The following is a 27,128-nucleotide window of genomic DNA, read 5'->3' on the forward strand; positions in this document are numbered from 1 at the left end:
AATTGAAATCAGAACCTGAGTGATAGGCTGAGTTTTTCCACCAAGAGAACGGCTGAGTTAGGAACTAGGTACTTACCTTCCAGAGACACTTTGAACCATTTCTATTTTTCCATTCTTTTAAAGAAATACAGGCCTGGCAGCAGGCAAAACTGTCAAGACAAATTTCACCCATTCCAGTTTTCTTTATCCTTCTTTCCCCTGATCAGTAGTATTTCCCTGAGAGAAGCAGCATAATATACTGGAAAAAAGAACCAAGATTCTCATTCAAAAGACCAGGGGTCAGATCCTGATTGCTCACTTCTTCCTGAGCCAGCCCAATAATACTTACTATATAGCACTGACTACAAAGAGTCTTGAGAAGCCAAGTATACTGAAATGTAAATTTTTATAATGAAATACTAGCATCATAGACTCCAAGAATTTTAGGGGTGGGGGGGGAAATCAGAAGACTATCCAGTAACTTAACTTTACAAATGAGGAAACAAACATCAGAAAAGATGAACTACTTTTCCAAGCTGTAATGCTTATCATACACTTTCCATTCTAACCACACAACCATATTTGCTGTTCTTTATGCATGAATTTTCATCTCTCCATCTCTATGACTTCACATTAACTTATCCCCAACACTTAGAATGTTCTTCCTCCTCACTCCCAATTTGTAATCCCTATCTCCTTTAAGACGTAGCTCATTTCAACTCTGAGATATCACTACATACCTGACAGATTGGTTAGAATGACAGGGAAAGATAATGCAGAATGTTGGAGGGGATGTGGGAAAACGGGGACACTGATGCATTGTTGGTGGAATTGTGAATACATCCAACCATTCTGGAGAGCAATTTGGAACTGTGTTCAAGGGGTTATTGAACTGTGCATACCCTTTGACCCAGCAGTGCTACTTCCCATCAATTGGAGAATGGCTGAATAAATTGTGGTATATGAATATTATGGAATCTGTAAAAAATGACCAACAGGATGATTTCAGAAAGGCCTGGAGAGACTTACATGAACTGATGCTGAGTGAAATGAGCAGGACCAGGAGATCATTATATACTTCAACAACAATACTATATGATGCAGTAATGAACTGAAACAGCTACACCCAGTGAAAGAACTCTGGAGATAACTATGAACCGCTACATAGAATTCCCAATCCCTCTATTTTTGTCTACCTGCATTTTGGATTTCCTTCACAGGCTAATTGTACACTATTTCAAAGTCCGATTCTTTTTGTACAGCAAAACTACTGTTTGGACATGTATACAATATTGTATTTAATTTATACTTTAACATATTTAACATGTATTGGTCAACCTGCCATCTGGGGGGGGGGAAAGAGGGGAAAAATTAGAACAAAAGGTTTGTCACTTGTCAATGTTGTAAAATTACCCATGCATATATCTGGTAAATAAAAACTATTAAAAAAATGACAGCTAATTTGCCATATCCTGCATGAGGTCTTTATTGATCCCTTTAAGATAGTATTACTCAATGTAAAGAAAGTCAGCCTAGGAATAAAAAGATATGAATTCAAGCCTTGTCACAAAACTGAAATGTATCAGAAACCTTAAGAAATGATTTGTACTTACTTTCACTTAATCCCTGTTTGTCTCATTTTCCTCAACTGCCAAAATGCAAGTATTAACAGCATCAACCTTGCAAGACTGTCATGAGAATCAAGTAAGAAAATATTTTTTAAATTACTCAGCAAAGTGGTTGGTACATACATGGTATGAAATTGCTTACCTGCCTTGCCTCCCTATATATCCATGTTATTTTGCTTAGTGGGTTGTAAACTCCTTGAAGGAAGGGACTGTTTAATTTTTAACTCTGTATCACCACAGTACCTGGAACAATGCCTTTGTAGAGTAGGAATTTGATAAATGCTTGTTAAATTGAATGTGTTAATACATACAGATTAAATATTCATATCATAGAACTGAATTATATAGGTTCAAAGTCTACAAAATATAACATATTTACCAAAGATGAAAAATAATGATCCACATGTCCTAAAAAAAAAAAAAAAAAAAAAAAAAAAAAAAAAGAAATCATCTTTTGATTATACTGTTTAAGTATGGAGGAATTTCAAGGTACTTCCTTTTAAAATTTGAAATCTCATTTAAATGAAATTCAAAAAAAAATTTTTTTTTAATGCTATCTACCTCCTGGTAGAAAGGTAATGAATATAAGATACATAATGAAAATATACTTTTTTTTTCAGACCAAACAAATATGTGGATTTATTTTGAGAGGTGGGCAAGCCTCTTTTTGATACAAGGGAGGTTTTTTTTGTTTTGTTTTGTTTTTCAGGGAAAGGACTTGGGGAACATAGGTAAACACATGATAGTGACGAAGTATTTAAAAACATACAACTGAGAACATAGGGAGATTCAGAAGGGGGAATGAACAAGCAGGGCAGCTCTGAAATTAACATTCTGAATTTATTATATGCTGTAAAAATGAGGCAAGCTGTTCATAATGCTGTTTATAGTCAAGATTCACAGTTTCATATGCAATCCTCTTCTTCTGTTCTTTATACAGAAATGTTCCTACTAGTGTTTGTTAAATACAGAATAACAAAAAATAATTGCTTAAAAGTAATTTAAATAAAGTTTTGATATGAATTGTTGACAGAGGCAGTACACTATGCCATACTGTTTCATCTTACTTTTAGTAGAAACAAATATTTTCAGCTTTTATTATTTAAAATACACAAATGAGAGATTATAGCACTAGGTTATTCAATTTTTTGATGCATCTATGTGGTTTAGAGGATAGAATACTAGACTTGGAAGAAATAGATTTTAATTCCACTTCCTACATTTACACTATAATGGTTGTTGAGCCCCAAGCAGATCACTTAACATCTCTGAGTCCACAATTCCCTGAACTATAAAATGGAGATAACTATAGCACCTACATAATAGGGCTGTTGTGACAATCAAATGAAATAACATTTAAAGTACTTAAAATGCTTTCCAAATCTTATAAATAATATTGTAATGAATCCCAAAATTCTCAGAGCATTTTAAGTATTAATAGATGGATTAAAACCTAGTTTTCAGCTTGAAAATAAAATTTGGACCTTCAGGACACACTGCATAAATATTAATGATGGTAGTAGTGATAATGGCGATTGTGGTGATGGTGGTGGTGATTGTGACGTGTGATCTCATGTATAAGAATATTTACTCCAGGGATGCAGCTCCCAAGCCTTTACACCATTTCATTGACACAAATTTCCAATCTTTAAAAAATCCCTTACCTTAGGAAAAATACCTCATTAATCTATTTCTAGACATTATTTTGACTATGTTTCTGTGAAGAACTTCTACACTTGTAGTTTTATGTTTTCATAGATGCTGTCCGGTATGAGCTTAAATGTTGAAATTTAATTTGATTGAATTTCATTCTAGAGGTAGTAGAAAACCAATAAATTTCTTGAACAAGGAAGTGACATGACCAGACTTCAGATTCATTGTTGTGTGAATGTGGATAGGGGTAAAGCAAAGGAATAGAACAGATTAATTAAGAGACATAAAATGTACATATAGGAGATGATGGAGACCTGAACTAAAGTGGTGATCATGTGAATGAAAATAAAGGGAAGGACACAAAATGACTCCTCCCTTACCTTCTTGGATAAATGGGAAAATAGTGATAGCCTAAAGAGAAATTGGAAAAAATTAGGAAATAGTTTAAATTGAAGAGGAAAGCTTTTTCACATCTGAGATACCTACAGGATGTAGAGAAGCCTTGCAACCTGTTGCTAATTCAGGAATAGAGTTCAGAAGAGAAATGAGGTCTAAATATGTCAGTCTTTGAGTCATCTATGTGACTCAATGATTATTATACTTATGGAAGTTGAGTTAAAATTATTAAGAATATAAAGAGAATTGAATAGAGCCCAGGACAGAGTCTGGGGCTACATTCATGTATAGGAAGTGGCACGATAAGGATAATGATCAAAGCAAAGGAAAATGAAAAAAGTAGTCAAATTGGTAAGATATAACTATAGCAGAGCAATGCCATCAAAGCTGAATGAGGTCTGAATACCTAGTAGTATTAAAAAAAAAAGAATGAGGAATAAGAAGAAACCAATAACTACTAAGTCCAATGTCTTAGTAATAAAGTTTATTGGTCACCATAGAGACAACAGCTTCAGTATAGTGATGGAAACAGAAATTACAAAGGATTAAAAAATAAGTTGAAAGTGAGAAAATAGAGGCATTAAGTATAGGCATTGTTCTCTCAAGGAGTTTGTATATCAAAGGGATCATAGATAGGGATAGACTGATGCAGTAATGGGGCAAGTGAATATTTTTTAAGGATAATGGGAGGTCTGCACATTTTTTTAGGCAGCAGGGAATGAGGCAGTGGCTAAATGGATAAAAATATATAGTCAAAAAGTCAAGGAAATGGGAGAGATTGGGTTCCTGTGTTGAAAAGAGAGATAGGTATTGACAAAGAGAAGGCCTTCTTCATACTTTAGATGGTAATTTGAGGTATGAAACTGGGTGAGAGTGGGAGCTTCTGTTATACAACTTTAATATTTTCAATGAAGTATGTATTAAGGTTTTTCACTGATAGGGAGAAAGAAGCAAGGGGAATATATAATGTAAGTGGATAGAGGAAAAAGGTTTAGAATATTGCAATTTTCAAGAAATCCACAGAGTTTTTTATTTTTATTAGTATTTACTTCAAAATTGGGTTTAGTTCAAGTTAATGTAACAAACTACAATGGGATAAAACCTTATGTTTGAATTTAATCTGGTCTCTTGGTTAATTAAGGTATTCATTTGGAAAATCCTTCTTAGCGTGTAAATCCTTTGGGTAGTGAACATTTCTAATCTGTGGAAAGGTTGGCATAATTCTTGAAAAGATTGGCATTATTTTAGAAGTTCATTTGTTCATTTCCTATAATGCAAAAATAGGGACATAATACTTTGAATGCCCTATTGGGGCATTTTTGGCTAACTCAATGATGGTCTCTTTGTAGTATGAGTTAAGGAAAAAAAATTAGATGCAAGAGTATCCTTGTCAAAATCATATCATAAAGGGTCAAGTGACTACATACGGAGTAAGGAAACAAAAGATAATTCTAAGTTTTAAATATTGTAATAATGTCACACTTAGATGTGCTTTATAGTTTGTAAATACTTCCTCTTCAACAATCCTATGGAGTAAGTATTACTATTCCTATTTTAAAGAAGAGTGGTTCTGAGATTCCAACTTACCCTCATCAGACTGGTAATATTGAAAAATATCAAAAATGGCAATTGTTGGAGAGACTGTAAAATAAAAAGATATAATGAGGTACTTCTGGTAGACTGTGAACTGGTCCAGCTATTTTGGATCAATTTCTTAATTTAAAATTATTCATTTAAAAGGATAGCTAGGTGGCTCAGAGAATAGAGTGCCAGTTCTGGTGCCAGACACTTACTAGCTGGGTGATTTAATTAAATTTAGCCCTTTTCACCTCAGTTTCCTCATCTATAAAATGATCTAGAGAAGGAAACCCATGATCTTTGATGAGAAAATTCTAAATGAGATCACAAATAGGACTGAAAAAGAACTAAACAAGAACAAAAATTACTTTTAAAAGTTATTAAACTATATATACTTTTAGACCCAGCAAAATTATTATTGGGGTTATACTACAAAGAAAAGCAAAAGGGGAAAGTATTCTCATGTTTAAAAATAATTATAGCAGCTCTTTTGAGATAGAAAAAAATGGAAATTAAAAGGGTGCTATAAATTGAAGAATGACAACAAATTATGGTATATGAATGAATGAATGTATACTACTATTCCATTAAAAGTTATGAAAGAGGTGGTTTCAGAGAAACCTTTGGAAATTTTTATGAACTAATGCAGAGGAAACTGAAAAGAACCAAGAATACTATTTTTATAATGACAACATTTTAAAGACAAATAACTGAAAAACTTAAGAATTCTGATATATGCAATGACCAAACATGATTTCAAGAAACTGAAAATTATATGTGCATCTCTTGATATAGTGGTGATATATTAGGAATGCATTTTTGGATATGGCTAATGTGAGAATTTGGTTCAATTGTGTGTTTGTTACCAGTCTTTTGTTTTGTTTTGTTTCATTTTTTCAATAGGTTTAGAGGAGAAGAAAACAAATGCTTATTAAAAGGAGAGGAGAAGGAGAGGGAAGAGGAGGAGAAAAAAAGAAAAAGAGGACAAAAAGGAAAGAAAAAAAGGAGGGCAAGGGAAGACAAGGAATGGATAAGAGAAGGTAGGAAAAAGAAGGAAAAGAAGGAAAAATGAGAGAAGGCAAGGACAGAGGCTGAAAGGGAAGGAGAAAAGGAGGGGAGGGAATGGGGAGAAGGAAAGGGAAAGAGAATCAAGGACTAGTAACTTCAAGCAATCCATTACTCCCAGTGCAGCCTTTGACTGAGAATGACCTTTCTGTCCCATTATAAAATTTTCTAAACAAAATTTTCTAAATAAAAAAATTAAAGAAAAAATCAATTATTATTCAATTACATTTGCTAACCCAAAGAAGTTGACTAATACATTTTTCAAAGATTTTCTATAATAAAAAAATTGGTTGAAACCAAAATGTTTTTATGCTTAAATCTCAGCTAATCAGAAAAAGTCTATTAATCAGAACACTACATTCCTCAATCATAATAGTCAATACAGGTTTGGTTATAATTCAAACTTCAACAAAAGTTGTGTTTAGTTAAAAAGGACCTGATTATATACACATATGAATAAACACAGCTTGCTATTACAGAAAGGTGTGAGATTGAACATATTAGGCAACCTCAGTTTCCATATCTGTAAAAATGAGAGTTGCTCTTTTAAGTACCTTCCAGTCCAGACTTCTGTGATTTCATAACAACATTCATATTCCCTCTGCATACTGATGAGAATGAAAACCAAAGTATGAAAGAATAACTGAGGCAATTTTACACATGTGCCAGTGCAGATTAGCAATGAGACAAAAAGGAACTGGGAGGGAAGATAAAGGATAGGAAAAAGAGATTTCAGAATACAGAATAAGTCCCAGGCTACCCACTGTTAGGGACCAAAATTGGGCTGATTTTCTAAAATTTGGGGGGGGAAACAACACAATAGAATTTAATTTCAATCAAATTGAGATTTCATTTTATTTTATTTCTTCACTTATGCATATATTTGTTACAAAGCAAGGAAATCTTGTCTTCTGACAAAAAATAACTTCCAGAAAATGCATGTCCAACCAAGCATGACAAAGATAGGCTTTAAATCTGAATAATAGGGCTAGGGTAGTCTAAAGGATTTTCTTATGTCTTGAAATATTTGAGCAGAGATTTACTAATGGTTAAGAAGTTCATTTCTAAAAGTTCATGCTTCTAACTTTTTCAAATACACCCACTACTAATAGGAGAAATACACAGATTTTAAGAATGTTACATAAATACAATTATTGGTACCCTAAATATTTGATTAGCCACCAAAAATTTTTCTATTGAAACTATCCTTCCACAAAAAAAAAAAAAAAAAAGCTGCTGGATACATTTTGCCACTTGAATTAATTTTCCTACCCCTGTACAATATCTACATAGCATCAATTTATCAGAGAAAACTAGGTATATAAGGCAACCCTGACTCAGGCGTTAAAATAGATGCATGACAGCAGGAAGTTTCTAAGATGGGCTTTTCAATCTATATTAAGTCAGGCTGAACTGTTCAATTTAAATAGAGACATTGGGGGGGATAGCATTAGTTTCAGCATGACATTCAGTTGTGCAAAGAACACTACAGTCTTTATACATACATACATACATACATAGAATATATATATATATATATATATATATATACATATATATATACATATATATACATATATATATATATATATATACACATATAGCCAAGAAGCCCCCCACACACATACACACATACACACACACACACACACACACACACAAAGACTAAGCACTTTTTCTTTACGTTGATTTATAAATTATATTACAATTGCATTAAATACAAAAAAAAAAAAAAAAAAAAGTCCTCAATATTAAATGCTCTATCCAGTCAAAATGGAGAACCTAATCATGGATTTTTGCCCCCTCCCCCAATTTCCTTGTTCTCCCTTTTTGCTCTCCCACAGACAGCGCTGATTCTTCTTCAGCTGTGTTTGCAAAACATAGTGCACAGGGCCACTCACCTGTCGTCGTTTTGCCACCCTTGGTCCCCTAGCAGCAAATCCCGAAACCTGTATCTTGGGGGCAGAGGGGGAACCTCGCTCTCCAAGTCAACCATTCTTCCCCAGGCAAAGGGGAAAAAAAAGAAATTAAAGGAAAAGAAAAAAAGAGAGAAGGGATGGGGTTGGGAAAAAAGGAAAGAGGTCTAACAAGAGAGGATAAAGGGGAGAGGGAATGGTCGTCTGAGAGGAAGTCAGGCAGGTTCCTCGAAACCTAGGGTGTGATGCAAGTGATGCAAACCAAGCCCAGGAGCAAAGTGGTACTCTGGTGAAAAGCAGCCAGTCCTGCTAGCAGCTCCTGTCAGCTCGGCGAAGCCTCAGGTAAAGAGGACCCGGAGGCGAGGCGAGAGTACAAAAGTTACTTCTGGGGGGCAAGCGTGCAGCAGAAGGGAGGTGAGGAAGGGGTCTTGGGGGAAAGGTAGGGGCGGGACCGGGAAGGAAAGCACTGCAGGGAGCAGCAGGTGAGCTTCCCAGGCACCTCTCGCCTGGGGCTTCCAGAAGCAATTCCCTCCGGGCTGGCCCGAGCCGAGCTCGGCTCAGCTCAGCTGGGAGGGGAGTCTGGTTGGGGAGGGGGAAGTTATTTTTTAGTCGCGGATACGCCGCCAAGCTCTTGCTCCCCGAAATGTCATTTGGAGCTGCCGCTGGAGCCCCCACCAATGAAATTATTTCTCATTAGCATAAATCAGTGACGGCACCTGGAGGCTTCTCCAGGACAGCCAATGGAAGAGAGCTCATTAGAAGATTCCCGGGCTGCAGCCCCAAGGGAGGGATGGGAGCATCCCGCCCACGCCACTGATTGCAGGGCCTGGGTCTTTTTTCTAGGTATCTGGGAACCTCCCTTTATTTCCATCCCTCTTAGGTGGGCGGAAGGAAAATTGATTTCCCAGCTTGAGGGTTGAGGGAATCCCCATTTATCCCAAAGGGATTCCCCGTTTTCCCTTCCCAAATTCTGGAGGCTGTGAGGAGTTCCCCTTGTTCCTGGGAACAGAATACGCACCTTTTGTCCCACATATTCGGGTGGACCAATTCAAAACCAATCGAGAATTGTTGTGAAGATTAAATGACATAATGAAAATTAAAATGTTTTAACAAATATCGAGGTTTATATGGTCTACTGTATTTTTGTAAAGTAGAGGTATAATAATAATTTCTATGGATTTTTTTTTTTTACCTTACTTGTTCCTTTGAGTCTTACACCTCTCTTATTACTACAGTGATATCATCTCCACTTTATGAATAAGACATGTAAAGTATTAAATGATTTGCCTAGGATCACACCAGTAGAGTCAGAGAATTTAGTGACTGAGTCCAATCCTACTTCTCAGGCTTTATTGACCTGTCTTGGTATGCAGGATGTCTTCTCTGAGCTAGAAAAATATGAGGGATTTAGTCCAACAATTAGACTAGCTACTATTTGTAAGGTACTGTCCTAGGTCCTGAAAACAAACGTACCATTCCTGGGATCATACCTCTATGGAAAAGATTAACATATTTTCTAGTCCTGTTTTCTCAGTTACAAATGAGGAATCTGAGATGCAGGGAGTTTAAATGATATGTATCAAGTCACACAAGTAGTAATTAAACTTCAGAGGTCAATTTTGAACCCATATTCTCTCAGGATAGAGTACTTTCTCCACCAGGGTTCAGAATAATGCAAAATTATCTTTAAGGGAATAATAAGAGCAAACATTGGGGTAGACATGATATGACCCATCCTAAATTTGTTCCCTGCAATATCTAAGTTTTAGAAATGTGGATTGGACCTATAATTTCATTCATATAGGGAATTCTCAATTGAGGAATTCCTTCTATCAATGAAGTTTGGTACCTTTTTTAGCAAAATATAATCTTAGAAAGTTGTCTAGAGGAGAGAAGTAAAGTGACTTACTCAGCTTCACACAGACAGTATGTATGTGTGTCAGAGATGAATCTTGAACCCAAGTCCTCCAAGGCCAGTTCTCCATCTATTAGGCCTTGCTGCCTCTCTTAAATCCTGAAGTGAGAGGAATATTAATCAACTCCTTCATTAATCTTCACCCATGAAGCCAGAGAAAAACAGCTAACCTTTCAACTCACTTGTTCATAACAATGGTTTGCAGCAACTTTTTAAAAATGTACTTTACACAAAAATTAAACTCTAGTTGCTGGGTAAAAAGGATTATACTATTAGTGGTACACTGACAGCATTGAGTTACCACTCACTGATGAGATAGTCATGCTTTCTTTATAAATGTGATAGCCCATCCAAGTTGACCATTTGTATCAAGTTTTTAATTCAAAGCTAAAGCTAGCAGGGAGCTGAATCCTTGACCCTAGCTAAGAAGGTCTCTCTCTAGAGGATTTTTTAAAGGCCTGATTTGTAACAAAACCTGTCTTACATTCTAAGCATTCCCAGTAACATGAATAGAATCAGTTGTATTTTAGCAACAGTGAAAAGAGAAAGCAATAGAGAACAAGGAGAATGGCAGAACATCAGATTCAACACAGGGATTAAATCTCCAAAGGGCAGGTAAGGAACAAAGAGAAAAGGTGGATGGGAGATTTGTGAAGGTGTTCCTACAATTGATCTAATTTCACAAAGATTCCTGATGGTTTTGTCAGAAATAAAGCCTGCCTGCTGTATGCACAGTTCATGATTATATCACACAAAAGAACCTGTCTATCTAAAAATGTATGTAATGCCTGAAGTATAGTAATGTAATTAAATAGTAATAATAAGTGTTCTTCACACTTTCCTCCCTGTTCATTTCCTTCATATAGTTCCCCTTCAACTTATACATCATTTTTAGCTTCACTTTCAGTGCTAACCCTAATGTTCTGTCAGTTCCTCTGCTTTTCTGTCTTCTGTGCTGTCACTGGTAAAATTTAATGACTTGTTTATCAAGTTAAAATTTAAAGAAGAATCATTTAGGATATGTGTCATCGTGAATGGTCAACTGTAATCTCCTCCTCTCTCCATAACACCAGAATCAATGGAGATAAATTAGCTGAATCAGAGAATTAATCTCTGTCCTAATGATCTCTCATCTTAGAAATAAATCTGTGATTGTCACAAATGTTCCATATTCTGTCCCTGTGACAGGCCTCAAGAAATCCTTCTACTAGTCTTCATATGAGATCCCAAACCTACATCCCCAAACCAGATTGTAAGTTCTTTGAGGCCCCCAATCCCCTAATATATCATTCCATGGATCACCTAGTACATTTACCTTCCCAAATAAGATGCTCAAAAATATTTGTTGAAGGAAGTAACTATCTCATTCTGAAGTTAAATTCTCTCCTTAACTCCCTCAGTATTTACAATATGAGAAAATTCCCTACTGAAAGACTGATGTAAAGATGTAAAGGAACAGCTAAAATAGAATTTAATCAAGAAAAACAAAATTTATTTATTGGTCAGTGACAAAAGATCTGGCTTACAAAGGCTAAGAGAAATAGAACAATAGATGTGGAGGATAGGCTTGAGTGTAGCCAAATATAAAAGCATGGGTCAAATCAGTTGTAGGAGGAAACCAAGAAGAGATGGCTAAACCTATTGGGACATATAATAATAACTCATTTTTATGGTTGTTATCTATTCTCAAAGAGCACCAAAATGAACCACTATGTTAGAGTTCAGTTACAATGTGGCTGACTGTGGCTGATCAGCCCAGTTCAAGCTCATAATGTTCTACCACAGATCAGGCACAAATGGCTTATATGAATATTTGGGGTGATTTTTTCCACTTTTCACATCTTGCATTTCTTTTGAGCTATTCAATTCCATTTTGCTCATAAAGCACAGCACCTTCTCTGATAATGGTATGCTATTCTGGATGGTTCTGTGCCAGTGTCTTCCATGTCATGCAATCAATTCTAAAGTTTTTGAGATCTTAAGAGTGTCCTTGTATCACTTTTTCTGACTACCAAATGGTCACCAAATGAGTGCTTGCTCTGGGTCCTCCATAAAAATAGTCTTTTAAGCAAAGTATATTTAGCATTCAAATAATGTTATCAGTCCAATAAAGTTGCACTCTCTGCAATAGAGTTTGAATTCTCAGCAGTTTGCTTCAAGAAAGGACCTCAGTGTCTGCCTGGTACCTTATGCTACTAAGTGAACTTCAGAATCTTCCTAAGACAAATTAAATGGAAGTGATCTAGTTTTCTTGCATGCCAGTGATATACTGACCATGTTTCACAGCATATAACAATTGTGCAATCAAAGCTAATCTAGTCAACAAACTTGTATGCCTACCAAAAGGAGTGAACTATAGGGTCATGATAATGTGACTGCCACGAGAAGGAAAATGTCATGCCAAAATCATTCATGACTATTTTTCCACCATGACAAACTCTCATGATGTCAAAGAAAAAAATTTATGAACACCTGGAGATCCTTATCATCAATGTGTCAAGCTTATACAAGACAAGCTTATAGCTCATTTTTATAGTACTCTACGTTTACAGAATCTTAATCATTGTGACTATAGACTTCAATTTGAAAGGGATCTTAGAGGTGGTGTAATCCAATCCCTTCATTTTAAACTTAGAAAAGTTTTGATGCACTTAAAATCACATGGATAATAAGTAAAAGAGTAAGGATTTGGATTTAAATTCTCTAACTACAAATTCAGCATACCTCAAATTTTCTTTACAACAAACTCCTGAAGTGTTTAATATAAATTTCAGTGTCCCCATTTGCTAGGTGAATGGTGTTAACCTCAAAAAAGGGGGCAACTAATATATACCTAAGGATTAGTATGGACTGTTAGTTTTTTTTAATATAATGTTGTCTGTGTTTTATTTTATTTTATGTTATTTATTATGTTAAATATTTTCTAATTACATTTTAATCTGGTTTGGGCAGCCCTTAGAAGTGTCAAATATGGCTTGTTTGATACCCCTGTTCCAAATGAACAAGCAGTTTCAGAACAGTAAAGTGATTCATTTATCTTTAATTACATAGCCTATAAGTATCATAATCAGCACTTAAGACCTGTCTTTCGACCTTCAAGTCCAATGTTCTTTCTCTCTCATCATTTGTGTGTCTGCATGTAAAGGGAAAATCTGAAAATGAAGGTATCTTGAGTCTAAATCATAGTGAAATGAGATAAAGCTGAGAATGAGTCCTTTTTGAAATGTCTAATTAAAATGGTTCAGAATTTTTTTTCAGTCTTATTTTAATACTTTTTTATTCTCCTTAAAGTATGTGATAAGCAGGGGTCATAACATTCAAACACTATGTCAAAAAGAGTCTATATACATGCATTATATAGTCATGAATGCATGTATATAAATATATGGACATGTAGACATCTGCATACATTGTATGCTATACCTATATAGACAGATGAACATGTACATGCTATATGTCTAAACACGGTGTGGGTATGCATGTATATATATATATATATATATATATATATATATATGCATATATGAATACACACATGAATGTTTATATAATACCTTAAATAGTACAACTAATCCATCTATGCTATGTGATTCCTTTCTGTCTACCTAAATATTCTCTATTCTCTACCTCATATACTAAAGGACTTTGTTGAGATCTTTTTTATACTTTATATATATTATTGTTCAGTCATTTTTCAATTGTGTCTGACTCTTTGCGAAACCATTTGGGATTTTCTTGATGGAAATACTGTAGTGGTTTGCCATTTCCTTCTCCAACTCTTTTTAAAGATGAAGAACCAAGGCAAATGGAGTTACATTCTTTGCCCAGGATCATACAGGTAGTAAGTGTCTGAGACTAGATTTGAAGTCAGAAAGGTGAGTTTTCCGGATATCAGACATGCACTCTATCCATTGTACCATCTAGCTGCCCACTTTGTGGGTATCATTGCAGTATCTTTCACATGTTAGTTAAGGTTGAACAGGATTCCTTAATAGAGGTCAATAAATAAGTCAACATTTATTAGACTCTACTATGTGCCAGTGACTATGCTAAGTACTAAGGATACAAATACAAATTAAAAGAAAGTTAGTCCATGGATTTTTGGAGACAAATACCATTGGTAAGCATATACATTTCCTTATTTTTGTGTCTCACTTAATATTGATAATCAGATTGTGTTAAAAATATAATTATTTCTATTGTTCCAAAGGCTGATTTCCAGGGAAGAACTGAAGAGATTGAATACTTGTAAAAAGGAATGAGACAAGAGATTTGATGAGTACTGAAAAATGAGGATGGGCACGGTTGTTTTGCACTCAAGTCCCCCAGTTGCATATCACATGGACAGTAGGAAATTATCCACTTTCAACCTTCTTTTTAGTTGATGTCATACATACCCATTGGGATTAAGACACAGCTCCCTTGGGGTCATACCATGGCTTCTCAGATAACACTAGGCCCCACTTTGGTATAATCTAAACAAAGGACTAAATATTTCATCCTCTTATTTTTTCCAAGGTGGATTTTTAGATTAAAGTGTCTAATAAAATGCTGACTTACTTATTGGCTTTCATTAAGGAATCCTGTTCAACCTTACATGAAAGATACTTTATTTTAAAATTGGATAAGTATTCTCTGTGTGTTTCATTTCCCCTTAACTATTCTCATCGATTCTAGATTTCATTGATTTTATCTTCCTTTTGGTAATAGACAATTTGAGAAAGAACTATTGCTTATCTCTTGCTCTCATCTATGATAAAATGTATTTGAAGCCCTAAGACTTCTTTGGGGATGATCCAAAATTGTAACAGACTGAATTTTCCTCCAAAAAATGGTTTTAAAAAACCTAGATTTGTTCTTTAGTTTAGTGAGGACACATACAGAGAGAAAGAATGAGGACAATAAAAGATTGTTGTTGAATCATTTTTCAATCATGTTCAACTTTTTGTGACCACATTTAGGGTTTTCTTAGTAGAGAAAATTCTATCTCCAATTCATTTTTTTACAGATGAGGAAAATAAGACAAACAGGATTAAATGACTTGTCAAAAGTTGTACAGCTAGACGGTGTCTGAGTCTATATTTGAACTTATACAGATGAGTCTTCCTGACTCCAGCCTGTCACTCAATTCTCTGTGCCACTTGGCCATATAAGTGATTAAAAGATTGTGAACAGGAAAGGAAAATAGAGTAAAGCCTACTTTAACAAGAAAACAATATTATGAGAAAAAGGAATTTACAAATGGATAGTTGAGAAAACAAATAGTTAAAATCAACAAAATTAGAGAATGAAAAGTTATGAAGCAAACATAAAAAAGATAGAGAATAAGCAAGAACAAAGCAATGTTTATGAATCTATGTCTCCAAATACTGTCAAATTTGATACTAGTCAATAATATGGGCCAGGAAGGATGGTTTTTAATTGCATCCTTTAAATGCAATTAAAATAATTAAGCCAAAGTTTTTAAAAGGGAGAAGTCCATAAACTTTAATTTATCATATGCAATCAGGCTAATGTGTATAATGCAAAAATTAATTTCTTTCCTATTAATATTTAGGACTACATATACAACGTTAAGTGTATATATATATATATATATATATATAGATATAGATATAGATATAGATATATACATATATATATATATATATGTAAAATGAATGTTAAGCACTATTGACTAATTTAATGCATATCCCACTTAATCCATAACTTCTGTTAAGTGTATATGTTTTTAAAACCCATGATAATATTATTAAGATAAAATTACCTCATCTCACTATGCTAATAATGATAATTTCATGCTGTAGAAACAAAATTATTTTCATATTAGCTACATATGCCTAGCTTAGCTAAGACTATGTAGACAAAATGATCTCTATATAATATGTGACTGAACCATAGATGTTTTTGTCTTGAAATGAAGGCAAAATTTTATATTTGGAAATGTGTTGTCTACATTTAGAGGATTTGGACTCAAATTCTTTACTACTTAAAAACTGTGTAACTTTAGACAACTTATTTAAACTCTCTGGCACTAAAGCTCTCAAATATGGAAAGGAAGTCAGAAGTTAGAAAGGATAATCTTTATATTGTCCTCTAATTCTAAATCTAATATGTTTTAAAATAGGATAATATTAAATTTACTAGAAAAAGGTTTCCTACATGTTGAATATATATACTATGTAGGATTCAAGAGAAACTATGGACAAGAGGCAGTACACATAGTTTGGGACTCACCCACATAGGACTTATAATAGTGAGCTGATAGATTCCATGAAGAGTCTAAGGAGGGATAAGCTTCTCCAACATCTTGCACATTACATAGTAATCACTTAAGAAATAGCTATTAGATCATAGATTTAGAGCTAGAAAGTTATTCAGTGGAAGCCTACTCTAATCTTCCCATTTGACATATATATATATATATATATATATATATATATATATATATATATATATATATATATATATATGAATGTTTTGTTGTAAATAAAAACCATATACCATAAAGTGAAATCAATAAATCAGTATAGAGGGGAAAAGCACTTGTCTGAAATCAGAGAATTTTAGTTAAAATCCTGCCTCTGCCTCTTATTGTTTAAATGACTTCAGAAACATCACTTCATCTTGTTGGACCTCATTTTTTTTCATGAGTAACCCCTAGTTCAAAACCTTTGATTCAAAGAGCCCATTGCATGGGATTCTCTTAATGGATATTGATTTCTTTGATGTTCTATCCCTGAGTGAAGGGTAGAGTTGATGAGAGCAAGAGAAAAGAGAGATCCTAGTGTTCTTATTTCCTTCTTTGATAGAAAAGACACAGAATTCCAACCTCCTTTCACCCTTCGGAACTACATTCTTCTCTGATTCAAACCTTGGCCCAAAAGGACTGAAGAGACTTACATGAACTGATGCTAAGTTAAGTGAACAGAACCAGATCATTGTACCTGGCAACAAGAAGATTATATGATGATCAATTCTGATGGATGTGGCTGTTTCCAGCAATGAGATGATTGAGGCCAGTCCCAATGATCTTGTGATGAAGAGAGCCATCTACACCCAGAGAGAGAACTGTAGGGACTTGAGGATGGATTACAACATAACATTTTACTCTTTTTGTTGTTATGGTTTGCTTGAATTTTATTTTCTTTCTCTTTTTTTTTTTATCTGATTTTTTGTGTGCAGTAAGATAAACATATAAATATGTATGCCTATTTGGAATTTATCTATTTTTAACCATGTTTAACATATATTAAATTGCATTCCATCTAGGGGAGGGAATAGGTTGGAAAGGGGGGAAATTTGGAATACAAGGTTTTTCAAGGGTCAATGTTGAAAAAATTATCCTTGTGGCGGGGCAGAGCCAAGATGGCGGAGAAGAAACACACGACTCTGTAAAGGTCCTCACTCCCTCACAACCAATTAGATAAATCAGCCTCAGAATAAGCCCAGGACTGATAGATACCACAAGGACTGGAAGCACGACTTACCAGCTGAAGAGAATCTGGAGTTTCAACAGACAAGGTCAGTCCCCAGGGGAGGAAGAAGAGAGGCCAGCACAGACGGCTGGGTGCTCGCATACTGCGCCCATTGCACTGGGAAGGGCTCTGGGATCAGAGAAGCCACTGAGGTAAAGGAATCTGGTACAGGCTGTTAGCTCTTCTCTGCTAATTATTTAGCAATTCAGAAGAGAAAGCCAAAATATTTTAAAACTCAGATTAGATTTTCCCTGGACCCTGGAGGTGACTCAGCAGATCTCGGCACCAGGGGGTGTGGCCTCAGCTACCTCCTGAGAATAGTTAAGAGATTGACAAGTGGGTGGATACGGCCCAAGGCAACACACACTGCCTAGCTTAGCTGGAGGGAGTGGAACTCAGCTCCAGGAAGTCCCAGAGAAGCGGAACCTTTGAACTAGGGACCCCGGTTTCTGGCAGACACTTCCAGTTTGAGCACAGGGGCTTTTCACATCACCTGTTGCAGACATCCACGCCCCACCCAGACGCATAGGCTGGGCTTTGTGCTGTCTTTACTATTCAACGCCCTCGGGCACAATGCTAATCACCTCTGAGGCACTTCCAGGGAGGAGGTGGGGAACTCTCTCCCAGAGCTCTCTCTAAGCTCAGGTGCAGGAGCCGCTGCATCCATCCGGTCTGGGAGGAAGCTGGTAAAGAAGTAAATAAATAATTTCCTACCCCAGGGACAGACCCCAAAAGATTTTTTAAGTATGAGCAAGAAGCCCAAAAAAACCATAGATTCCTTCTACAACAGAGAAAGAGCGGGTATCCAACCCCAAGGAAGTTAACAGCAGAGACACAGCAGATAACAACCTAAAGGGGAACGATTCCTGCCCCCCATCACATAACTCTCTCCTAGAAGAAACTCTTAAAAAATTGAGGGAGTTTGAAGAAAAATGGAGAAAGGAAAGGGAAGCTATGATAGAGAATAACAACGTCCTGAAATTGGAGTTGGAAAAAATAAAGAATTCACAGGAAATGCAGGGAAACAAAATTTATGAATTAGAAAAGGTTAAAAAAACACAGGAAAGTAGGATTTCTGAATTGGAAAAGATAAAAAAGTCTCAAGAAAATAGAATTTCTGAATTGGAAAAAGAAAATAATTCTCAAAAAAAAAATTAGGGAAATGGAAAAAAATGCAATAGAGCAAAATAATTCATTTAAAAACGAAATTGGGCATTTACAAAAAGAACTAAAAACTGTGAAAGAAGAAAATAACTCCTTAAAAATCAGGATGGAACAAATAGAAATGAATGATTCACAGAGAAACCAAGAATCAGTCAAACAAAACAAAAAAAAATGAGAAGCTGGAGAACAATGTCAAATACTTACTGGGAAAATCTATAGGCCTGGAAAATAGATCTAGGAGAGATAATCTGCGGATTATTAGACTTCCAGAAAACTATGACCAAAAAAAGAGCCTAGATTCTATTTTACAGGAAATTATCAAAGAGAACTGTCCAGAGATAATAGAAACAGAAGGGAAAGTAGATGTGGAAAGAATTCATCAAACTCCTTCTGAAATAGACCCTAAAAAAAGAACACCACGGAATATAGTGGCTAAGCTGCAGAATTACCACACAAAGGAGAAAATCCTGCAAGCAGCTAGAAAAAAACAATTTAAATACCAAGGTGCCACAATAAGGGTCACCCAAGATCTGGCTGCCTCCACATTAAAAGATAGAAGGGCCTGGAACCTGATATTCCGTAAGGCAAAAGATCAAGGACTGCAACCAAGAATGAACTACCCAGCTAAGTTTAGCATCTTTTTCCATGGAAGAAGATGGTCATTCAATGAAACAGAGGAATTCTATATGTTTCTAAGAAAAAAACCAGACTTAAACAAAAAATTTGATCTACATCCACAAGACTGAAGAGAAACAGAAAAAGGTACACAGAACCCTTGAGAACTGTAACTCTGTTGTGGGTATATAAAAAGTACTCAAGGATAATTTGATTTTACTGATATAAAAGAAAAAAAGGGGGGTGTAGTAAAGGGAAGGAGGTCGGTTCAGAAAAAGGGGAAGGAATGATAAAAAGAGGGAAACTACATCCCAGGAAGAGGCATAGAAAATACACCATATCTGAGGGAACTTAGTGAGGGGGAGAATCATTGTGTGAATCTTACTCTCATCAGGAGAGGCTCAAAGAGTAAATAATTAACATATTTGTTTTTCAGAGAATTTTCTCTCACCTCATTAAAAGGGGGGAGAGGAAAAGGGAAAAGGAAAAGGAGAATAAGTGAAGGGACTTGGAGGGAGGGGGGAGGGATCCTAAAAAAAAAAAAAAAAAAAAAAAAAAAAAGGGAGGGTTGCGCATCACAAGGGGGGTCTGTAAATTAAATATCGGGGAGGGGGATCAGGGGGGTCAAGGGAAAAAAGCATAATCTGGGGATAATACGATGGCAGGAAATACAGAATTAGTAATTTGAACTGTAAATGTGAATGGGATGAACGCTCCCATCAAACGGAGACGGATAGCAGATTGGATCAAAAAGCAGAACCCTAAAATATGTTGTCTACAGGAAACACACTTAAAGGAGGGAGATACATACAGAGTAAAGGTAAAAGGTTGGAACAGAGCCTATTATGCTTCAGGTAAAGCCAAAAAAGCAGGGGTAGCTATCCTTATCTCAGATCAAGCAAAAGCAGAAGTAGATCTCGTTAAAAAAGATAAGGAAGGAAACTATATCCTGCTGAAAGGTAGCATAAATAATGAAGCCATATCAATACTAAACATATATGCACCAAGTGGTATAGCATCTAACTTTCTAAAGGAAAAGTTAAGAGAACTGCAAGAAGAAATAGACAGTAAAACTATAATAGTGGGAGATCTCAACCTTGCACTCTCAGATTTAGACAAATCAAACCACAAAACAAACAAGAAAGAAATTAAAAAAGTAGATAGAACATTAGAAAAACTAGGTATGATAGACCTTTGGAGAAAACTGAATGGCAATAGAAAGGAATATACTTTCTTCTCAGCAGTTCATGGATCCTATACAAAAATAGACCATATATTAGGACATAAAGATATCAAAATTAAATGTAGGAAGGCAGAAATAATAAATGCTTTCTTCTCAGATCACAATGCAATAAAAGCTACATTCAGTAAAAAGTTAGGGGTAAATAGAACAAAAAGTAATTGGAAACTGAATAATCTCATCTTAAAGAATGACTGGGTGAAAGAGCAAATTATAGAAACAATTAACAATTTCACCCAAGATAATGACAATGATGAGACATCATATCAAAATCTTTGGGATGCAGCTAAAGCAGTAATAAGGGGAAATTTTATATCTTTAGAGGCTTATTTGAAGAAAATAGAGAAAGAGAAGATTAACAAATTGGGCTTACAACTTAAAAGGCTAGAAAAAGACCAAATTATAAACCCCCAACCAAAAATTAAACTTGAAATACAAAAATTAAAAGGAGAAATCAATAATATTGAAAGTAAAAAAAACTATTGAATTAATAAATAAAACCAAGAGTTGGTTTTATGAAAAAGCCAATAAAATAGATAAACCTTTGGTAAATTTGATCAAAAAAAAAAGAAAGAGGAAAATCAAATTGATAGTCTTACAAATGAAAAGGGGGATCTTTCCACCAATGAAGAGGAAATTAGAGAAATAATAAGGAGTTACTTTGCCCAACTTTATGCCAATAAATTTGATAACTTAAGTGAAATGGATGACTTCCTCCAAAAATATAGGCTCCCTAGATTAACAGAGGAGGAGATAAATTGGTTAAATAGTCCCATGTCAGAAAAAGAAATAAAACAAGCTATTAATCAACTCCCCAGGAAAAAATCCCCAGGGCCAGATGGATTCACAAGTGAATTCTACCAAACATTTAAAGAACAATTAGCCCCAATGTTATATAAATTATTTGAAAAAATAAGGGATGAAGGAGTCCTACCAAACTCCTTTTATGACACAGACATGGTACTGATACCTAAACCAGGTAGATCAAAAACTGAGAAAGAAAATTATAGACCAATCTCCTTAATGAATATTGATGCTAAAATCTTAAATAAGATATTAGCAAAAAGACTTTAGAAAATCATCTCCAGGATAATACACTATGATCAAGTAGGATTTATTCCAGGAATTCAGGGCTGGTTCAATATTAGGAAAACTATTAATATAATTGACCATATTAATAATCAAATTAATAAGAACCATATGATCATCTCAATAGATGCAGAAAAAGCATTTGACAAAATCCAACATCCATTCCTACTAAAAACTCTTGAGAGTATAGGAATAAATGGACTATTCCTTAGAATAATCAGGAGCATATATTTAAGACCTTCAGTAAGCATAATATGCAATAGAAATAAACTGCAACCTTTCCCAGTAAGATCAGGAGTGAAACAAGGTTGCCCACTATCACCATTACTATTCAATATAGTACTAGAAACGCTAGCCTCGGCAATAAGAGCCGAGAAAGAGATTCAAGGACTTAGAGTAGGAAATGAGGAAATTAAACTATCACTTTTTGCAGATGACATGATGGTATACTTAGAGAACCCCAAAGACTCTGCTAAAAAGCTACTAGAAATAATTCAAAATTTCAGCCAAGTGGCAGGATACAAAATAAATCCACATAAATCCTCGGCATTTTTATATATCACTAACAAAATGCAACAGCAAGAGATACAAAGAGAAATTCCATTCCAAACAAATGTTGAGAGTATAAAGTATTTGGGAATCCATCTACCAAAGAAAAGTCAGGAATTATATGAGAAAAATTACAAAACACTTGCCACAAAAATAAAATCAGATTTAAATAATTGGAAAGACATTCAGTGCTCTTGGATAGGCCGAGCGAATATAATAAAGATGACAATACTCCCCAAACTAATCTATTTATTTAGTGCTATACCAATCAGACTCCCAAGAAACTATTTCAATGACCTAGAAAAAATAACAACAAAATTCATATGGAAGAATAAAAGGTCGAGAATTGCAAGGGAACTAATGAAAAAAAACTCAGAGGAAGGTGGTCTAAGTGTACCTGATCTAAAGCTATATTATATAGCAGCAGTCACCAAAACCATTTGGTATTGGCTAAGAAATAGACAGGTAGATCAGTGGAACAGATTAGATACAAAGGACAAAAAAGGGTACATATATAGCAACCTAATCTTTGACAAACCCAAAGATACCAACATTAGGGATAAAAATTCATTATTCAGAAAAAACTGTTGGGAAAACTGGAAATTAGTATGGCAGAAATTAGATATGGATCCACACTTAACACCATATACCAAGATAAGATCAAAATGGGTCCATGATTTAGGCATAAAGAGGGAGATAATAAATAGATTAGAGGAACAGAGGATAATCTACCTCTCAGACTTGTGGAGGAGGAAGGAATTTATGACCAGAGGAGAACTAGAGATCATTATTGATCACAAAATAGAAGATTTTGATTACATCAAATTAAAAAGTTTCTGTACAAATAATACTAATGCAAACAAGATTAGAAGGGAAGTAACAAATTGGGAAAATATTTTTAAAAACAAAGGTTCTGACAAAGGTCTCATTTCCAAAATATATAGAGAACTGACCCTAATTTATAAGAAACCGAACCATTCTCCAATTGATAAATGGTCAAAGGATATGAACAGACAATTCTCAGATGATGAAATTGAAACTATATCCACTCACATGAAAGAGTGTTCCAAATCACTACTGATCAGAGAAATGCAAATTAAGACCACTCTGAGATACCACTACACACCTGTCAGATTGGCTAAGATGACAGGAACAAATAATGATGAATGTTGGAGGGGATGTGGGGAAACTGGGACTCTAATACATTGCTGGTGGAGTTGCAAAAGAATCCAGCCATTCTGGAGAGCAATCTGGAATTATGCCCAAAAAGTTATCAAACTGTGCATACCCTTTGACCCAGCAGCGCTACTACTGGGATTATATCCCAAAGAAATACTAAAGAGCGGAAAGAGACATATATGTGCCTAAATGTTTGTGGCAGCTCTTTTTGTTGTAGCTAGAAACTGGAAGATGAATGGATGTCCATCAGTTGGAGAATGGTTGGGTAAATTGTGGTATATGAAGGTTATGGAATATTATTGCTCTGTAAGAAATGACCAGCAGGTGGAATACAGAGAGGCCTGGAGAGACTTAAACCAACTGATGCTGAGTGAAATGAGCAGAACCAGAAGATCACTATACACTTCAACAACAATACTGTATGAGGATGTATTCTGATGGAAGTGGAAATCTTCAACATAAAGAAGATCCAACTCACTTCCAGTTGATCAGTGATGGACAGAGGTAGCTACACCCAGAGAAGAAACACTGGGAAGTGAATGTAAATTGTTAGCACTAATATTTGTCTGCCCAGGTTGCATGTACCTTCGGATTCTAATGTTTATTGTGCAACAAGAAAATGATATTTACACACATGTATTGTACCTAGACTATATTGTAACACATGTAAAATGTATGGGATTGCCTGTCATCGGGGGGAGGGAATAGAGGGAGGGGGAGATAATTTGGAAAAATGAATACAAGGGATAATATTATAAAAATATATATATAATAAAAAATTAAAAAAAAAAAAAAAAAAAAAAAAAGAAGATCCAACTCACTTCCAGTTGATCAATGATGGACAGAGGTAGCTACACCCAGAGAAGAAACACTGGGAAGTGAATGTAAATTGTTAGCACTAATATTTGTCTGCCCAGGTTGCATGTACCTTCGGATTCTAATGTTTATTGTGAAACAAGAAAATGATATTTACACACATGTATTGTACCTAGACTATATTGTAACACATGTAAAATGTATGGGATTGCCTGTCATCGGGGGGAGGGAATAGAGGGAGGGGGGCATAATTTGGAAAAATGAATACAAGGGATAATATTATAAAATATATATATATAATTTAAAAAGTTTAAAAATAAATAAATAAATAAATGTTTTGCAATGCAAAAAAAAAAAAAAAAAAAAAAATTATCCTTGCACATATTTTTAAAATAAAAGCCTTCAATTTAAAAAACACAATAAAACAAAACAAATCTTGGCCAAAAGGGTCAAGTTTTATATATGTCAAATATATATTCAACATGTAAGAAACCTTTCTCTAATCAATTTAATAGCATCCTATTTTAAAAGCTCTTAGCTTTAGTGCTAGAGGATGACATAAAGTTTATCCTTTCCAACCTTTGACTTCCTTTCCATATTTGAGAGGTGAGTCTTTAGTCCTAGAAAGTTTAAATAAGTTGTCTAAAGTCACAGTTTTTGTTGGGAAAACTGGAAATTAGTATGGCAGAAGTTAGATATGGATCCATACTTTTTTTTTTTTTTTTTTTTGGTTAACTTTTTTTTTTTATTATATATATATATATATATTTTATAATATTATCCCTTGTATTCATTTTTCCAATTTACCCCCCCTCCCTCTATTCCCTCCCCCCGACGACAGGCAATACCATACATTTTACATGTGTTACAATATAGTCTAGGTACAATACATGTGTGCGAATATCACTTTCTTGTTGCACAATAAACATTAGAATCCGAAGGTACATGCAACCTGGGCAGACAGATATTAGTGCTAACAATTTTCATTCCCCTCCCAGTGTTTCTTCTCTGGGTGCAGCTACCTCTGTCCATCATTGATCAACTGGAAGTGAGTTGGATCTTCTCCATGTTGAAGATTTCCACTTCCATCAGAATACATCCTCATACAGCATTGTTGTTGAAGTGTACAGTGATCTTCTGGTTCTGCTCATTTCACTCAGCAACAGTTGATTTAAGTCTCTCCAGGCCTCTCTATATTCCTCCTGCTGGTCATTTCTTACCGAGCAATAATATTCCATAACCTTCATATACCACAATTTACCCAACCATTCTCCAACTGATGGACATCCATTCATCCTCCAGTTTCTAGCTACAACAAAAAGAGCTGCCACAAACATTTTGGCACATATATGTCTCTTTCCGCTCTTTAGTATTTCTTTGGGATATAATCCCAGTAGTAGCACTGCTGGGTCAAAGGGTATGCACAGTTTGATAACTTTTTGGGCATAATTCCAGATTGCTCTCCAGAATGGCTGGATTCTTTCACAACTCCACCAGCAATGTATTAGTGTCCCAGTTTTCCCACATCCCCTCCAACATTTGTCATTATTTGTTCCTGTCATCTTAGCCAATCTGACAGGTGTGTAGTGGTATCTCAGAGTGGTCTTAATTTGCATTTCTCTGATCAGTAGTGATTTGGAACACTCTTTCATGTGAGTGGATATAGTTTCAATTTCTTCCTCTGAGAATTGTCTGTTCATATCCTTTGACCATTTATCAATTGGAGAATGGTTCGGTTTCTTATAAATTAGGGTCAGTTCTCTATATATTTTGGAAATGAGACCTTTGTCAGAACCTTTGTTTTTAAAAATATTTTCCCAATTTGTTACTTCCCTTCTAATCTTGTTTGCATTAGTATTATTTGTACAGAAACTTTTTAGTTTGATGTAATCAAAATCTTCTATTTTGTGATCAATAATGATCTCTAGTTCTCCTCTGGTCATAAATTCCTTCCTCCTCCACAAGTCTGAGAGGTAGATTATCCTCTGTTCCTCTAATCTATTTATTATCTCCCTCTTTATGCCTAAATCATGGACCCATTTTGATCTTATCTTGGTATATGGTGTTAAGTGTGGATCCGATATGGATCCATACTTAACACCATATACCAAGATAAGATCAAAATGTATCCATGATTTAGGCATAAAGAATGAGACCATAAATAGATTAGAGAAACAGAGGATAGTCTACCTCTCAGAAATGTGGGGGAGGAAGGAATTTATGACCAGAGGAGAACTAGAGGTCATTATTGGTCACAAAATAGAATATTTTGATTATATCAAACTAAAAAGTTTCTGTACAAACAATACTAATGCACACAAGATTAGAACGGAAGTAACAAATTGGGAAAATAGTTTTACAGTAAAAGGTTCTGATAAAGGTCTCATTTCTAAAATATATAGAGAACTGACACTAATTTATAAGAAATCAAATCATTCTCCAATTGATAAATGGTCAAAGGATATGAACAGACAATTCTCAGATGATGAAATTGAAACTATTTCCACTCATATGAAAGTGCTCCAAATCACTACTGATCATAGAAATGCAAATTAAGACACCTCTGAGATACCACTACACACCTGTCAGATTGGCCAAGATGACAGGAACAAATAATGATTAATGTTGGAGCGGATGTGGGAAAACCGGGACACTAATACATTGTTGGCAGAGTTGTGAAAGAATCCGGCCATTCTGGAGAGCAATTTGGAACTATGCCCAAAAAGTTATCAAACTGCACATATTCTTTGATCCAGCAGTGCTACTATTGGGCTTATATCCCAAAGAAATACTAAAGAGTGGAAAGGGACCTGTATGTGCCAAAATGTTTGTGGCAGCTCTATTCATAGTGGCTAGAAACTGGAAAAT

At 35.0% G+C, this 27,128-nt stretch overlaps 1 protein-coding gene across 8 annotated transcripts in view; it reads right to left on the reverse strand.

Moving 5' to 3' along the window:
- Positions 1 to 8,847, reverse strand: part of KCNT2 (potassium sodium-activated channel subfamily T member 2) — a 588,661-nt gene extending 579,814 nt beyond the window's left edge. For all 8 annotated transcript variants that reach the window (XR_012489046.1, XR_012489047.1, XM_074308658.1 and 5 more), the window contains exon 1: positions 8,201 to 8,847. Coding sequence is in view for 6 of the 8 variants with exons in the window: in XM_074308658.1 (XP_074164759.1) it covers positions 8,201 to 8,295 (95 nt within the window). In the remaining 2 variants the exon portion in view is untranslated. The remainder of the gene's footprint in view (positions 1 to 8,200) is intronic.
- Between the last annotated feature and the right edge of the window lie 18,281 nt (positions 8,848 to 27,128).

This window comes from Sminthopsis crassicaudata, chromosome 4 (assembly GCF_048593235.1).
Source record: "Sminthopsis crassicaudata isolate SCR6 chromosome 4, ASM4859323v1, whole genome shotgun sequence".
Taxonomy (NCBI): domain Eukaryota; kingdom Metazoa; phylum Chordata; class Mammalia; order Dasyuromorphia; family Dasyuridae; genus Sminthopsis; species Sminthopsis crassicaudata.